The sequence below is a fragment of the Cetorhinus maximus genome, chromosome 15, assembly GCF_964194155.1.
Source record: "Cetorhinus maximus chromosome 15, sCetMax3.hap1.1, whole genome shotgun sequence".
NCBI classification, from domain to species: Eukaryota; Metazoa; Chordata; class Chondrichthyes; order Lamniformes; family Cetorhinidae; genus Cetorhinus; species Cetorhinus maximus.
Window position 1 is genome coordinate 88,190,993 of NC_135893.1, and position 17,331 is coordinate 88,208,323.

At 43.7% G+C, this 17,331-nt stretch overlaps 1 protein-coding gene across 1 annotated transcript in view; it reads right to left on the reverse strand.

Annotated features, from left to right (window-relative positions):
• The window catches only part of prkar1b (protein kinase, cAMP-dependent, regulatory, type I, beta), a 215,645-nt gene that overhangs the window by 134,716 nt on the left and 63,598 nt on the right, over positions 1-17,331 (reverse strand). Inside the window, exons 3-4 of the mRNA XM_078558889.1 lie at positions 12,325-12,495; positions 10,013-10,104 (exon numbers count right to left, since the gene is read on the reverse strand). Of these exons, the coding sequence (XP_078415015.1) occupies positions 10,013-10,104; positions 12,325-12,495 (263 nt within the window). The remainder of the gene's footprint in view (positions 1-10,012; positions 10,105-12,324; positions 12,496-17,331) is intronic.

Consider the following 17,331-nt stretch of genomic DNA (forward strand, 5'->3'; position numbering starts at 1 on the left):
GCTGTAGGATTTCAAAATCTTCAGGACCATAAAAAGTCAGATTTGCTTTTGTACCATCCAAGCAAAAAATGTTTGCAAAGTTGTAGGAACAGTGTCTTGCAAAATTGCCTGAAGGGTTGCCTTCGAGATCCAGAAGGGAAATACCCCATGAGCTGACCGAAAGTGCCCATACAATATGGAGTTTAACTGCTGAACCAAGTGATGGGAAGGAAACATTGAATACAGGTTTTTAAGCAATTATGTCATGAACACATTATCATTGTTACAAGTCCATGGAAAAGCACTGAAGCAGATCACAACCCCTCATATTTGTGTGAATCCTTTTGTTCAAAATAAAAATGTAACATAAGGGGATGTTGTAAGAGTGGCACTGCCTATCTGTAGTTCTGCGCTGAGGGTGATCGACACAAAAAAAGAAGGGGTTCCTTCTGACACAGTTTATTTCTGGGCATCTGAACACCCAGCAGTAAGTACATCCACTTATTTAAGAAGAAACGTCTGACAGATGCAGGAGGTCCTATTTAGGCCCATACAGGCTTTGTAATTCCCTTACTGATTTAAAGCACAGTTCCAAAAACTGGGAGTTGCACTACCAATAATGGAGTCCCCACCATCGCCCACATAGAGGCCGGGATCTTCCGTGCCTGCTGGCGTCGGGTGTGTTTGGTGGCATGAGTGGACAATACGGTGCGATCGGTTTCACAACGGTGTGAAACCAGTTTGTGATTGCCTGCTCAGCCCGCCAATGGCTGCATTTCCCACCATCGGATGTCGGAAGCCTCACTGTAATACATCTGCATATTATTATTAGGCCTGCCGCCAGACAGGGGCAGCCCTGCGGTTCAGAGTAGCGCACAAGCATTCGGGGTGGGAGGTAGGGCGGGCACGGGAAGCGGCCACGCATTAGGGACACCTTATATAAAGTGACCATTCTTCTGCAACTGAAACAGTTCAAGCGCAGCCATTGATATGACTGGAGTCGGGCTTCTTGCTTATCTTCTCACTCAAGCAATGCAGAGGCATCAAAGTGCCCCTCCAGCACAAACTGCAAAGTAATCAGCGTGTCAGTGGACTACAGAACAGTTGGGCGATTGGGCAAGTTGTACAATTTCCTTGCTAAAGCTCGCCATGGAGCAGTCACTGATGGAGGCACTCACAACCCCTTGCAATGTCAACATCCCATTTTGGGCCAGTCTCCCCAATGGTTCAAGCTAACAGTGCTGCCTTGCAGCGCAGGTTAGGAGAATGCCTGTACCCGAGAGCACAGCATGCAGTGCACTGGGCAAAGCTGCCGCCAATTGGTCAGGTGGAGTGGGCCACAAGTGGGTAGGATTTCGGAAGGCCATGCAGTGTACTAAACTCTGGCCATCCAAGTGGTGGCCAGCACTCTTCGCAATGCGTTAATGGGCCTTCACACTTAAACAGGACAGGTTCTTAGTGCAGCCATGCTAACCCACGTGTCTCTCCGTTTCATCCTGCAGAAGAACTTCATCAGGATCATGGGTAAAAGCAAAATACTGGGGATTCTGGAGATCTGAAATAAAAATAGAAAATGCTGCAAAAACTCAGCAGGTCTGACAGCAACTGTGGAGAGAGAAACAGAGTTAATGTTTCGCGTCTGTATGGCCTCTTTGCGCTCTGAAGAAGGGTCATACAGACCTGCTGAGTTTTTCCAGCATTTTCTGTTTTATTTCAGGATCATGGAGCCTGGTGAACTAGCTGTATGCATCGTGGAGTACAGTGTGCCAAGGCAACGGAGGAGAGAGCAACTGAGGCTCCTGGCTGCACAGAGGGAGGAGCAGCACCCTCAGGAAGAAGGAGCAGCAGGGGCTCCCGCACACATCGCCAAAGAGCCACAGGAAGCAGTCACTGGTCGGCATTTAGCAACAACCAGGGTCTAAAGGCGCTGCTTTTCATTTCTGCAGATGACCGAGAACCAGTGTCGCTGAAGACTGCGCGTGTAGGGAACTAGTCGGTCACATCTGCCACATGCTGCAGGATTTGGCGCCACGGGGACATGGAGGGCATGTGAAAGTGGCTGTGAAAGTGACAACAGCGCTCAAGTTCTACACCAGTGGCTCCTTTCAGGGCTCCCCAGGTGACCTCTGTGGGATATCAAAAGCCTCCACTCACAAATGCATCCATGAGGTCATGGGTGCCATCTTCGCAAGAGCACATAATTCTGTGCATTTCGACCGGGACCAGGACAGCCAGGATGCAAGAGTGATTGGATTTGCCCAGATCTCTGGTTTCCCACAGGTGCAGGGTGCCATCAACTGCACTCATGTGATGCGCAAGTCTCCGTCACAACACACAGTCAACTACATCAACCTACATCAATGGAAGTCTTCCATTCGCAGAATCTGCAGCTGGTGTGCGACAACCAGAAACACATCCTGCAGGCCTGTGCACAGTCCCCAGGGAGTGCGCACGACTCCTACATTCTCAGTCGATCACAGATCCCTGATGTATTCCAGGGTCCACAGAAGCTGCAGGGATGGCTCTTCGGGGACAAGGGTTACCTGCAGAGGATATGGCTGATGAGACCCTTGTAGTGGCCTCAGGCTGCAGCAAAGCGAAGGTATAATGAGGCTCCTGATGCAACTCGCAACTTGATAGAGCAGACCATCAAGATGCTGAAAATGAGGTTCTGGTGCCTGGACTGATGTGGTGGAGAGTGTAACACATCGTCGTTGCCTGCTGCGCCCTTTACAATCTGGCACTGCAACAGGGAAAGGAGCTGGCTGAGGTGGGGACGGAGGAGCTGGAAGTCTCCGAGGGTGCTGACAGGGATGAGGGTGAGGAGGGTCTCGAAGGTGGTGATGATGGGGATGAGGCCCTCGCACTGGCCCGACGGGGCAGGTGCTCTTGGGAGGGCCTCATAGCTGCTAGATTTGTGGAGAATGATGAGTACATGCAGCAAGGAGACCCCATATATCCTCACATTACATCTGTGAATGTTTGACTGCAGTGTGGCTTATGGCAGCGCACATACCCTCTATGATAATGCTCCTGTCATGGAGATGCAGCGGAGGCCCTAATACTCGCTTGATTGTGGGAGGATGATGACAACATGCAGTGAGGACACTCCATAGATCTTCACATAGCTTCTGAGAATGTCTGACTCCTGTCTGGTCGAAGGCAGCTCGCTTGCACTCTGTGATCAGGGTCATATCATAGAGACGCAACCATAAAGCTTCAGAAGCACCTGATCGTTTGTCCACCTTCAGCACCTGACCCCTTCAGGAGCACAGCGTCACTGGTCACAGATGCTCAAGAGATGGGGGCCAGCCCCACCTTAAAGGTGCTGAGAGCACAGTGGAAGGATGATGGAATTCTGTGACGCCTGCCCATTCTTTCAGCAATGTTGAGCACCGTCGAGGTGCAGACATCAGTAATATGTCCAGGGAGTGAGAGGCCGGGCCACCACTTTGGTCTGAAGGCTGCACAAAGCACAGGGAAGAAACCCTGGACTGAGACACCTGCCTTTATCTTGTGCAGAAAGTTTGCACATCTGAGTGACACGAGCACTGCCATAGGCAGGGAGACATTCTTAGGAGTTTATTGACAATAGTGAACAGTATGAACAAGTGATTAACACTCGTGCCCAGGCTGTGCAACCACATCTTCTTAATCTTCCTAACCCTACCGCTACTTCTTGGTACTTCATGGACATCCACAGCGGAGGTGGAGACAGCCTGCTGACTACTGTGCCCTGTGATGTCTTTGGCGGGCATCCTCTGGACAGCCGGAACTTGGAGGGCCCCAGCCTGCTTTCAGGGTCTTGGTGGGTGGCAGTGGCACCCTCCTCGGCTTGTGGGGCTAGAGCTGCTGAGGTCACAGAAAGAGCGGATTCAGATGAGCCGGACACTCCTGGAGTCACCTGGATGGATTGTCCCGGCGGGGGGAAAACCTGCTGATCCTCCTCCCTATGGGTGCCCAACGATCCCAGGGTGATTCCTTGAGGAGAAGGGCTATCTGGAGTGAGTTCAAGCTGCCCCGCACCCCTCTCACGTACACACCGCTGGAGGCCAACTATGGTATCAGCGATGGAGTTGAGCCCGTACTGCAGTGCAGGAGCGACATCCTGGACCACGGTCTCTATGGCGGCCGCCATCCTACCAGTGTTGACCACTGTGCGTTGGCATGCCGGCGCTATTACCTCAGCCGGAGGGCGAACGGACTCCTCCATCGTGCCTTACAATCCGAGGAGTGCAGCAGACAGCCCTTCTTGATGTTCCCGAGTTTGCCTTTGCAGCTCCAGCAACTGTGACATGGCCAAGTCCAGAGGCTCATCATCTGACTCGGACTCAGCAACATTCTGGCTTCCAGTAGTCCTCCAAGTGCCAGACACCAGGGAAGTTCCTGCAGCCACCTGCTGTGGATCTGACAGTGCGATGTGCTCACCAGATTGAGATTCTGAGGCTGTTCTAAAGCTAGGTCCCATCGAGGTATGTGTCTCTGCGCTGATGGAGGGTGTGAGTGAGCGCTGGGATGGGTTTTCAGGAAGGATGCCTTCAGATTACTCTTCTGAGGTTTCTTTGGGACTTGATTGGAGGCCCTGGGTTGTGGACTGTTGGCTGTTTCCCAGATGTGCCTGCGGAAGTAAGGGGAAATAATTAGTGCATGGCAGTGGCCTGTGAAACAGGACACATCACACTGAGTTGTTGTCTGATGGATATTGCATTGCTAGACCCTCACTTGGGAGAGCACCGCCGACCTCGCCGTCAGTACTGGACCAGTCCAGATCCTTGGCGGCCAGCTGGATGGATCTGTTTTCAAAGTTCGTGAGGGCCTTGATTTCAGGGATTCCTCCACCGGTCTGCGACCTCTCCCTGTTGTTGTGTGCCAGCTTGTCCTGCATGAATAAAGAGGGGAAGAGTATAAGCAAAGCACCTGCCAGGCCAGATGATAAGTATGCCTGGCGTGTGTGAGCAGTGAGTGGTCCCATGGACGGGATGACGACAACGAAGATGTGTATGAGACAGTGAATGGTGATATTCCTTGAACTGGCAGTGAGTGAGATCCCTGTGAATGTGTGATGGGTTTGTGAGTTGAGAGTGTGAGAAGAGTGACTTACCCTGGAGGAACAGAGGAGATCATTCATCCTCATGCAGCACTGGGCGGCTGTCTTCTTTTGAAGGGCGTTGGCGCTGACCACAGCTGCCACTGCCTCCAAAGCCTGGTTGGTCACACTGCTGTCCACCCTGCGGCCAGAGCGGTGGTAGAGAACAACACGGCGGGCATCCATGCATCCAAACGGCTTCCCAGTGAAGCGTCGCTAAACCTGGGGCTGCAGTCTTTTTGCCTTTTGTGAAAATCTTCCCTGCAGCAGTCGTAGGTTGGAAGCACTGAGATGTGTGCATGCGGCTAGACTTTAACTACGGCACCCAGTGTGCTGATGCGGTGTGGTCATGGTGTGGCGGGCAAACGAGAGCCCGCCCACCATGGAAACAGCATGTTTCCTGGGAATGCATAAGTAATGCTAGGTTTGGGACAATACAGCGTGACAACCCGCCATCGCAGGTAAAACGATGTTTTACCTGCCCACTACCACACTTAGTGCAAATCTGGGATGATTCCGCCCAGGAGTGTTATAACAAATAACTTTGAAAAACAAAAACAGAATTACCTGGAAAAACTCAGCAAGTCTGGCAGCATCGGCGGAGAAGAAAAGAATTGACGTTTCGAGTCCTCATGACCCTTCAACAGAACTGAGTAATATTAGGAGAGGGGAGAACTTTGAAAAACCACAGGTCTGAGGCAAAGACTCTCAAACACTCAACAATTGGAATCTAGTAGTAGTGAGCAGTATCAGAAGGCTTGGCATAGTGGCATCGCCAATCCAACATTGGAATCAGCAGCTAAGGCGCATCTACCAGCATATATCCTTGGGTATCACCCAGCACCAAACTGCAACTCTGGTTTACATCAGTAGGCAGTGATTTTCTCCATCTCTCTTCCAGAAACAATAATTTTTGTTCACCTGTTCACTTCAAGCGATATTCCTTCCATACAACTTTGTGACTTTTAACAGACTGTACTAAATGCAGTGTATCCATACAAAATATCAGGCCTAAAGGAGAGGCAAGCCATTAACATTTTAGACATTAAGAAAAAACTAAATTGAGTCTTTTATAAAACTGGTTTACTAAGAACATTGTGATTCATGTATTTCCATATTACTTAGAAATTGGTAATACTATAAAAAAGCCCTGCAAATTCACTATTGGCTTAGAGTTACTACTCTGTTGCTCTACATTTTTCATTAGACCTCATTGTATAGTCACATACATCATGCGGCCTTTCAACATATCTCTGAATCCATCCTATGTCCATTTTTTGTTTGAGTCCCCTTTGCAATTGGTCAAAGCATTTCTTGACTTCACCTTTTCACATCTACCCCCACCCTAGCTGATCAATAGCAATCTAGGTACAGGTGGCAAGGAGGGATTATTAAAGACACGAGGACAAAGGAGATAGAAAAAATGGAGCAGGGGAAAATTTCAATTAATTTAAATAGATTGAGCAAATGCTTGGTGAGATGACCCTCTGGAAAAATCCACTGCACCAGATATGGCTAGGGTCAGGTTGTTGAAAACGAAACAGACTCTAGCCTCTTAATAAAACCAGCTGTACCCCAACAATAATTTGAAGCCAAATAGCACCTTGAACAAGGCAAGTCCCAAGATGCTTCACAAATAGGTTGAAGTAAAACAGATAGCCAGCTTGCCGGGGGGTGGGAGGGGGGAGAGAAATTAAGAAAGGTGATAAAAAGAGGAAGATATTTTTTAAAAGTTGACACACTGTGGCTTCAATACACAAAATGGCAAATGAGGTAAAATCAGTATCATTAACCAAATCCAGGTTGCATTGCATTTTTTTGGTGGAAGGCTTAGTGTAATGAAGAGCTATTTTATATGAGATTATGCGTCAGTAATTCATTTTGGAAAAAAAGTAGAGATTTGTGAGGACAAGGGTTTAGAACTAAGTGTTTTGGGGGTCCTGTTGTCTTGAATGTGTGCTCTTCATCTTAACAGACATGTGTCAATAGAATTAAAAGAGAACTTGGCAACTGAAGAAAAACTTCTTGAAAATGTTCAGCTCCTGGGATATGACAAAACTGAAGTTTGGTCATTCAAAACCAGAGCCCTAATTTTTAGCTAGTTTTGGCAGGCAAATTTTGATGTCAATTAAAAAACCATCAGCAGCAAAGTGATGGAAGGGATCGTCGCCAGTGGTATCAAGCGGCAATTACTCAGGAATGACCTGCTTACTGACACTCAAAGTTTGGGTTCCGCCAGGATCCCTCAGCTCCTGACTTCATTACAGACTTGGTCCAAACATTGACAAAAGAGCTGAACTCGAGAGGTGAGACGAGAGTAACAGTCTTTGACATCAAGGCAACATGTGACCGAGTGTGGTATTAAGAAGCCTAGCAAAACTGGAGTCAATGGAGATCGGGTGGAAAACTCTCCACTGGGTGGAGTCACACCTAGCACAAAGGAAGATGGTTGTGGTTGTTGGAGGTCAATCTTCTCAGTCCCAGGACATCACTGCAGGAGTTCCTCAGTGTAGTGTTCAAGGTACAACCATCTTCAGCTGCTTCATCAATGACCTTCCCTAGAGTGTCCTGGGCCAAAGTCCTTGAACTCCCTACATGTAGGGATGTACCTACAACACATGGGCTGCACCAGTTCAACAAGGTAGCTCACCACCACCTTCTCAAGAGCAATTAGGGATAAGCAATAAATGCTGGACTGTGAAAGAATTAAACAAAAAAAAAAGCCAAAAAAAGGCCTGGAATGTCTTAGCTCCCAGACCTCATTCTGATCTCAGTATTGGATTTCCCACTTGATTAGCTGACCTGCTGGGAAATCTGTGCACTGCCTGAGCACAACTACCAATGGGTCATCCAGAGACCTATTTAAAGCAGCAGTGAACCTTTTAAAGTGAGGTTGCATTCCTTCTGCAAGGTTTTGCTGACAGAGTGGTGAAGCAACAAACTGGGTCTGTTTGAGTTGCAGGAATGTTCCCCAGGTTGTTTTAGGGCTTTAATCGTAGAGATCAGGGTGAGCAGGGAAGTTCTCTTCTCAGTACCACTGAGACCCTGAAAAAGAGACTGTTGAACATAGGACATAGAAATATAGGAACAGGAGTAGGCGTTTAGCCCCTTGAGCCTGTTCCACCATTCAATAGCTGATCTGAAACTTAACCCCCTATACCCACCTTTCCCCTCATATCCCTTTATACCTTAGGTTAACAAAATCTATCAATCTCAATTTTAAAATTAACAATTGACCAGACATCAATTGCCTTTTGTGGAGAGTTCTGAACTTCTACCACTCTTTGTATGCAGCAGTGTTTCCTAATTTCACTCCTGAAAGGGGTGGCTCTAATTTTCAGACAATGCCCTCTAGTCCCAGGCCCCCCCACCGCCCCCGAGTTAGCAGAAATAATTTTTCTCTATCCACCCTGTTTTCCATATCTTTAAAACTTCAATCAAATTACACCTGAACCTCCTTCAATTCCAGAGAATACAAATTTGTGCAATCTCTCCTCAATTTAACCCTTGGAGTCCAGGTATCATTATAATTGAGGTTTTCATTATTGAGATTGTCAGCGCAGGACCATCACTGCCCAGGACCTGTATCCAGTGCAAGAACCACTTCAATGACCTCAAAAGAGTAGCAAGGTGAGTACAGCTCTTTAAATCTCTAGCACTTAATATATGGCAACAAATCTTTCTGCTTCTAGCTCATTATGCATTGATTTGTGGTCTTCCTTGAATTCTGATTTTTGTTTAAGTAATGAAGGACTAACAAACTAAGATTGAAAATTAAAATTTGAGATAGAAAATGTAATAAGTCTTCCAGGAATATGCAAAATTAATTCTGTAGAGTTAAAATGACATCAAATTGCATTCCTTTGTGTAAAGATGTTACATCAAATCCAGTGCGTAAGTTCTGCTTTCAGACATACGGTGCTAATAGCAACCATCTCCACAGGCAGCCCCAGAGAATGGTGGCTTTATAAAAAGGCAAATAATTTCAGCATCAGTTGGCACCACAAAAATGAGAGGATCTAGACTGATTCCAGAAAGACCCATGAGTGGTCTTGACAGCACCCACGATTTTTTTTTAAATTGAGGGATGAAGCACAGTATATACTTAGTGTTGTAAAAAATGATGTAAAGTGATTTCAATCACAGAAACCAAGCAGTAAAAGATTATGCGTTCACACAAATTGGACACAGACTCATACATCAAAGATATGCTTCCAAAAGGTTTAACTGGATTTTTTAAGTTTGAAAACAATGTATAGTTATTTATATGTCATATAAATGCTAATGACATTTGGTAGTCATGATATTAAGGTAATACGCCAAGGTATTAGAAACCCTGTTACATAGCCAGAATTCTAACTAAGATTTGACTTACCAATTACTACTGAACATCAGCAGCACACAGTACATTTTGGGCATTGCAGTCACTGTTTTGTCTGAATACAAAGTCCTTTTGTATTGGTACAATATTATCTGAACATATTTTCAGACAAAAATTTGATTTAAAAAAATTACTGAGGGTAAGAAAAAAGATGTGCAAACAGTTTTGCAATCTTGTTGATATGATTTTTTTCATACTCTAATCAGTTTTCTGTGTCAGCTTAAACATTTAACCAAAAGAAATGTGTTTTGTGACAATATAGGTACTTAGGTATCACTCCTTTTCAGTATTAAGAAAAGCACGTCACAGGAGAATGCACTGCTATATAAACACAGTGAATGGTAAAATACAATAAATGTTGCAACAACATGATTCATTAACCTTTATTCAATCTGGCCCAAATAATAGCTAAACCTAAAAGGTCACATTAATGTTAATATTGCTCCTTACATTTTCAAGCAGAGACAAGATTAGAGGGCACAATGAAAAGCAATAAAAACACAGGAAAGAAGTGAAGTGTTAACTTCAATATCAAATGCTTGTATGTCATCCAGTAATCCTCCTACCTTCGTTCATTATCATCAAGGTGAGCAAAAAGAACATTCTTCGAAATAGCTTTTGCCAGTGCAGTCATAGTCTTGTAGTCCTTAGGTATAACCTATGAAACAGTAGAGGAAAATGAAATGACATGCAAGTTATCAAGGCATATTAGGTTTTTCAGAAATAATATGTTTACGAACGCAATCTAATACACTGGTGAGTTGCTCACATAATGGAACATAAAAACGTTGAAGTAGCAGCCTAGTAAAAAATACAATGGTCAGGGACACCAGGTTGCCCATGTCAACCAGGTGATTAAGGAGAACACTTAAAAGGTAGATTGCCTCACAACAGTGAAAAGCGAAAAATAAAGACAACTATATCACACTATCTATTTAATAAGGGAACATGGGAAGAGGTTGGTGGTGAATTTTGTGTTCAAGGCAAGCCCCAACTGTTTTAAGTCAGGAAAACACAGACCAATGCTGTTCAACATCAACCTCACCATAAACAAAATCGTTCAACATCAACCTCACCATAAACAACATCATCTGTGGAATGGTCCAGTACTTTCACCTTTCATCATAGCCATGCTCATGACCTTTCTGAATCAGACTGAATTTGACACTAATTATTTCCAAATTATGGACAATTTATGCTACTGATGCAAACACTACAATCTCAATAGAAAAGGAAATTTCACATCTCTATAAACAGTACTCCAGAGCAGCAGTCATGAAGTGTCAATAAAGTGCCTGGAATTACCTGCCAAATGATTTTTCAGCCATTGCTGTAGAGACTGGACTCCAGCCGTAATCTGACCCCAACAGAATAAATGTTAGGAGTTTGGTGTGTGAATACTTCCGGACATTTACTATCATTACATGACAAATGGGGTCAGGAAGATATAATAATTCTCATAATGTTATTGGAATTTATTGTAGAGTAATAGTGAGGTTTGTGTCCATGGATCGGGGAGTGTGTGTGTGTGTGTCTTAATTGAATTAAAGGCAGCTGGTCTGAAGGCTTTGATGTATCAGAAGATAAGCAAGGTTTGAAATATTAAGTAGGTAAACATGGGTGAAGTTTTAGAATGTGAGGTGTAAAGGGAACATTTGCATTTTTAAATAAACCAGACTTGCTTGAATTCAAAAGAGGGGATGAAATGTTTCACTTAGCCAGGAGAAGTTAAGAAACAGTGTATTTACTTTTCCCACAGGTTACTGGTAAAATTGGTACTATGATAGGCTTTTATTATTAGAGAGGTAAAGTCCAAAGACATTGTGAAACAATGGGGATTTGCATTCAAAGGGGGAAATATGTATAAAGGAGATAAGTCTGTGTGCAAGGGAAGGAATTCTAAGATCTAACAAGCAGCAAAACCCTCCAGTCTCTGTGCCCAAACTGCTGTCTGCAAGAACTGGAGTTAAGAAAACTCACTTTGAATTGGACTGTTGAGGGTATCATGTTACGTTGCCTGGGTCTTTTAAAATATATGTGTTATTACTGTTGCCTTAACAGAGGTGTAACTGATAGTTAGATTAATCAGCAGAGCTAGAAGTTATTACAGTAGTAATTTGTAAACCTATGTATGTGCTTAAAATCATTTTTTTATTTAATAAAGGTTTAATTTTGTTTTTTTAAGAAACCTATAAGACTTAGTGGCCTTCTTTTTACTGAATTCAAAGCCCTCATCTCAAAATAAGTACAAATTGCAAATAGTTGTGGCAGCTGCTTCAAGTTTCCCTCTGGGATTTGGGCAGCTTGGCATTTACCATCCACCTGCCATAACAGTGGGTATTTTAAACATTATGTTCACACACTACTTCATATTTTCAGTAGTTTTCTCCTTCACCACCAGGCCAGCCCCCCCCACCCCACCTTTCACTTTCCTTCTCAACAATCCTGTTCACTCCCATGGATGCTCATTTATTAATGAGAGAATGGAAGTTTTGGGCTTCAGATTTCTTAACAATCAATGCCTATGTGACCAGATGGGTGGATGGGGCAATCAAGTAAAGCTAACTATTGTGTGTCCACTTAATTTTCTTTCTGATGAAATAGGGTGCCACATTACTGTTTATTCAGCAGACAGAGCAACGACTTGCAACAGTACCCAAATCTTTTGAGAGAGGGCAACTCAAAGGAGTTTTTAAGAGAGCCCTGATTACTGCATTTAAACAGAAGATACATTTTTTCTTGCTCTTTTGTGGGTCGTTAAGTAGAAATCTGAAGAATCGTGCCAAAATAGGAAAATGTTTTGAAAAAGTTTACATTCAGATCAAACTAATATTTCATCAATTTATATTTCCATAGAAAATGAAAACCAGTGTCATACCTTTCGAACATAAGATACTGCATCCTCTTCAGTGTATACTTCAGCACTCACACCACCTCTTCTGTGCCTGGCTTTTACTACTGGATTTGGAGGTGGTGGTGAAATCTCATCATCATGAGAGTCTGACTGAGAATTGGATTTCTGACGAGCCAAGATTTGTTTACATTCTTCCTATAATTAAGCAAGAAAAAGGCGTTTACATATACTTGGAAGAACATATATTTTACCTATGTTGAAAACAGTGTTAGTATGGAGTTTCTCAAGTTCCCAAAGTAGAAATGTAGAGAAACTGTTTGATGCAAAATAATAAATATCAATGATAACAATCACTATGTCATTCATTAACAGGACAATCTTCTCTTGGCCTTTGTTTTGGCCTCCACTAATGTCTCAATTCACAAATCTTTCGTTAATTCGCTGGTTCTTATGGCCTCCATAGAAATCACAACACAGAAAGAGGTTTTTCAGCCCAACCAATGATCCTCCACCCAAGCAGCAGTCCTAATCCCATGTGCCTGTTCTGTTCCAATGTCCCTTTATTCCCTAGTTGCTCTAACCATTTATCTCTATTAGCCTATTCTTCACGTGTTCTGCTTCAATTGTTAACTCCAGCAGTGCATTTCAGTTTCAGAATCATCTGTGTAAAATGGTTCTTCTTCTCTGTCTTAAATGACTTACATTATGTCCCCTTTGTTCTAGACTTCTCAATTATTGAAAGCAGTCTGTTCTATTTACTCTGCTCCATTCGTAAATAATTCTATACATCTCTATCAAGTAATTCTACAACCTTATATGTTCTAACCAAGTGTCCCAACTTTTCAAAACTTTTTTTGCATATGTATTTCCTCATACCAGCAACTTAATAAATCTGCACTATACCCTCTCTACTGCATCAACATCTTTCCTATAGTGTGGAGCCCAAAACTGCAGAGTGTTCCAACAGAGATCTTATAGATAAAGAAAAGAAAGACTTGGATTTATACAGTACCTAACCCAAACACAGGTCATCCCAAAGTGCTTTACTGTATATAATTGAGCTGTAGGCAGTGATTTGCAATAAAGACAACAGCCAATTTGCACACAGTAAGCTGCAACAAGGTGTTGGTTGAGCAATTACTGCTGGCCAGGATACTTGGCAAACTACCATGGGCACATTGGACCTCAGTTCAATACCTCATCCAAAAAATGACCCCGGTGACAGTGCTGCACTCCCTAAGTACTACAGCCATGTCAGCTTAGATTATGTGTTCAAGTCTCTGGGATGAGACTTGAAACCACAAACTTCCAACTCACAGACAAAAATGCTACCACTGAGCCACATCTGATACCAAAGGCCCAATTTTAACTGTATAACTGAATGGTTTTCCAATTAGTTAACATTTAGACCAACTAGATTTGGCATTAAAGCTTGTCTTTTAAAACAGCAGTATTCAATAAGCTTTAAAAAAAAGCCCTATTCTCGACTCCTGAATTTCTTGCTGAAACCGCCTGTCCCACACAGATAACAGAACATCATTCCTCACACCCCACTTCCCGTAAGGACTCCATCCCATTCTCTCAGTTCCTTCGCCTCCGTCGCATCTGTTCTGATGATGCCACTTTTAAAAACAGTTCCTCTGACATGTCCTCCTTCTTCCTTAACTGAGGTTTTCCACCCACGATGGTTGATAGGGCCCTCAACCGTGTCCGGCCCATCTCCCACGCATCCGCCCTCACACCTTCTTCTCCCTCCCAGAAACATGATAGGGTCCCCCTTGTCCTCACTTATCACCCCACCAGCCTCCGCATTCAAAGGATCATCCTCCGCCATTTCCGCCAACTCCAGCATGATGCCACCACCAAAAACATCTTCCCTTCACCCCCCTCCAACAGCATTCCGCAGGGATCGTTCCCTCCAGGACACGCTGGTCCACTCCCCCATCACCCCCTACACCTCAACCCCCTCCCACGGCACCTTCCCATGCAACCGCAGAATGTGCAACACCTGCCCCTTTACTTCCCCTCTCCTCACCGTCCAAGGGCCCATACACTCCTTTCAAGTGAAGCAGCATTTCACTTGCATTTCCCTCAACTTAGTCTACTGCATTCATTGCTCCCAATGCGGTTTCCTCTACATTGGAGAGACCAAACGCAGACTGGGTGACCGCTTTGCAGAACACCTTCGGTCTGTCCGCAAGCATTACCCAGACCTCCCTGTCGCTTGCCATTTCAACACTCCACCCTGCTCTCATGCCCACATGTCCGTCCTTGGTTTGCTGCATTGTTTCAGTGAAGCTCAACGCAAACTGGAGGAACAGCACCTCATCTTCCGACTAGGCACTTTACAGAATTCCGGACTGAATAGTGAGTTCAACAATTTTAGATCATGAACTCTCTCCTCCATCCCCACCCCCTTTCCGATTTTCCCCCTCCTTTTTGTTTTTTCCAATAATTTATATAGATTTTTCTTTTCCCACCCTTTTCCATTATTTTTAAATGTATTTCCATCCATTGTTTTATCTCTACCTTTTAGCCTTTTTCCATTCCTTCACCCCACCCCACCCCGACTAGGGCTATCTGTACCTTGCTCGTCCTGCTTTCTACCCTTAATTAGCACATTCCTTTAGATAATATCACCACCTTCAACACCTCTTTATCCTTTTGTCTGTGACATCTTTTGATTATCTCCACCTATCAATGGCCCTCTATCCAGCTCTTCTTGTTCCCCTCCCCACCCCTCCCCTCCCCCCCCCCCCCCCCACCCCTCCTAAACCAGCTTATATTTCACCTCTTTTCTATTTTTCCTTAGTTCCGTTGAAGAATCATACAGACTCAAAACGTTAACTGTGCTCCTCTCGGCAGATGCTGCCAGACCTGCTGAGTTTTTCCAGGTATTTTTGTTTTTGTTTTGGATTTCCAGCATCCGCAATTTTTTGCTTTTATCATTTCTCATACCTCTGGCAAATATTTCAGCTATGTTTAGACGCTTTCCTCCAACACAGTTATCAAACAAAACGTGGTAATTTTGCCCAGATGTCACTGCAGCAAACATCTCATCATCCACTTGTTACGACAATGAACCTTTCTTCCCAACTAGAAGTATGTGAAGGTATGCTTAATGGTCAAAAATTCTTGACTTGCTTTCTAAAAATTTCCTTACCTAGAGCAATGTGGGTATCAGTTGCAACCAAAGAGTAAATTAAGATGTGCAATGTGTAATAGTTTTTAATGATTGAGGTCAATAACAAGCATTCATTTAACAGCACACACATTTATCTATACAAACTATAACCATAATGGTTTTTCAAGTTGTTGAAATAATTGTGTATTGCTCACAGGGCAGTAATGCATATTTGCTAAACAAAAGTATGATTTTTATTTCCTTGCAACTATGTACATTTTCTCAATTAAAATTCCACAAATCCAATAAAGAGCTTTTATTTGCTACATTTATGATTCCCTCAGAGTGACAGGATCAATTACAACCTCAAATTCCAAGGCAGTGGGTGTGCATAACCTCGTTATGCTTATTAAAAAGCTACACATTTTTATTCACTTTTCTTGGAAGCATCCACTTCACACTAGTGACCTGAACTAGGCCATTTGAACTTAGCAGATAAAATATTGCATTAAGGAAGATATCTCTCAGATACTTTAATAAAGAATTTTCATTTTTACATTGCCTTCGTTGAACTCATGACATACCAAAGTGTTTTCCAGCTAATGAACTACTTTGTAAGTATAGGCACTTTTGTACAACAACAACTTATATTTATTGTTTAATTAAAAATTAGAAGAGAAAGCAAATGAGTCTGGAAGGCATAGAAATTATAGGCCAGTTAAGGCACAAGGGAGTTTGGCAAGATTGGATGGTATTTATTTTAATGCAAGGAGTCTGACGAACAAGGCAGATGAGTTGAGGGCACAAATTAACACATGGAAGTATGATGTCATTGCTGTCACAGAGACATGGTTGAGAGGGGGGTAGGATTGGCAGCTCAATATTCCAGGATATAAGGTCTTCAGGCAAGGCAGGGAAGGGAGGTAAAAAAGGAAGGGGTATCACAATATTGGTCAAGGAATTAATTACAGCAGTAAGGAGGGATGACATCTTAGAAGGCTCCTCAAATGAAGTCATATAGGTAGAACTGAAAAACAAAAAAGGAGCAATCACATTGCTGGGAGTGTACTATAGGCAACCAAACAGTCAGAGAGAAATAGAAGAGCAGATATGTAGGCAAATTTCAGAGAAGTGTAAAAATAATAGGGTAGTAATAGTGGGGGATTTCAACTTCCCCAACATTAACTGGGTTAGTCATAGTGTGGTAGGTTTAGAGGGTGCGGAATTCTTAAAATGCACCCAGGAGAGCTTTTTAAGCCAGTACGTACAAGGTCCTACAGACAGTGTGTGGTCCTGGACTTAATTTTAAGGAATGAAGCTTGGCAAGTGGTAGTGGTATCAGTGGGGGAGCATTTTGCAGATAGTGATCATAACTCCGTTAGATTCAAGGTTGTTCTGGAAAAGGTCAAGGATGGGCCAGAAATTAGAGTTCTAAATTGGGGGAAGGCCGATTTTAAGGCTAAGATCAGATATGATTTGGCCAGAGTGGACTGGGAGCAGCTACTTTTAGGTAAATCTGCATCAGAGCAATGGGACTCATTCAAGAAAGAAATAGGGAAAGTACAGGGCCAACATATTCCAGTAAAGACAAAGGGTGGGACCAACAAATCCAGGGAACCCTGGATGTCAAGGGATATACATGATCAGATAAAGAGAAAAAGGAAGGTTTATGGCAGATACCGATGGCTCAAAACAGCAGAAGCCCGAGAGAAGTATTGAATGTGTAGGGAGGAACTTAAAAAAGAAATTAGGAGAGCAAAAAGGGGGCATGAAAAAACATTGGCAGGTAAAATAAAGGAAAATCCAAAATTATTTTACAAGTACATTAAGAGTAAGAGGGTAACAAGGGAAAGAGTAGGGCCCATTAAGGACCATAGTGGTAATGTGTGTGTGGAGCTGGAAGACAT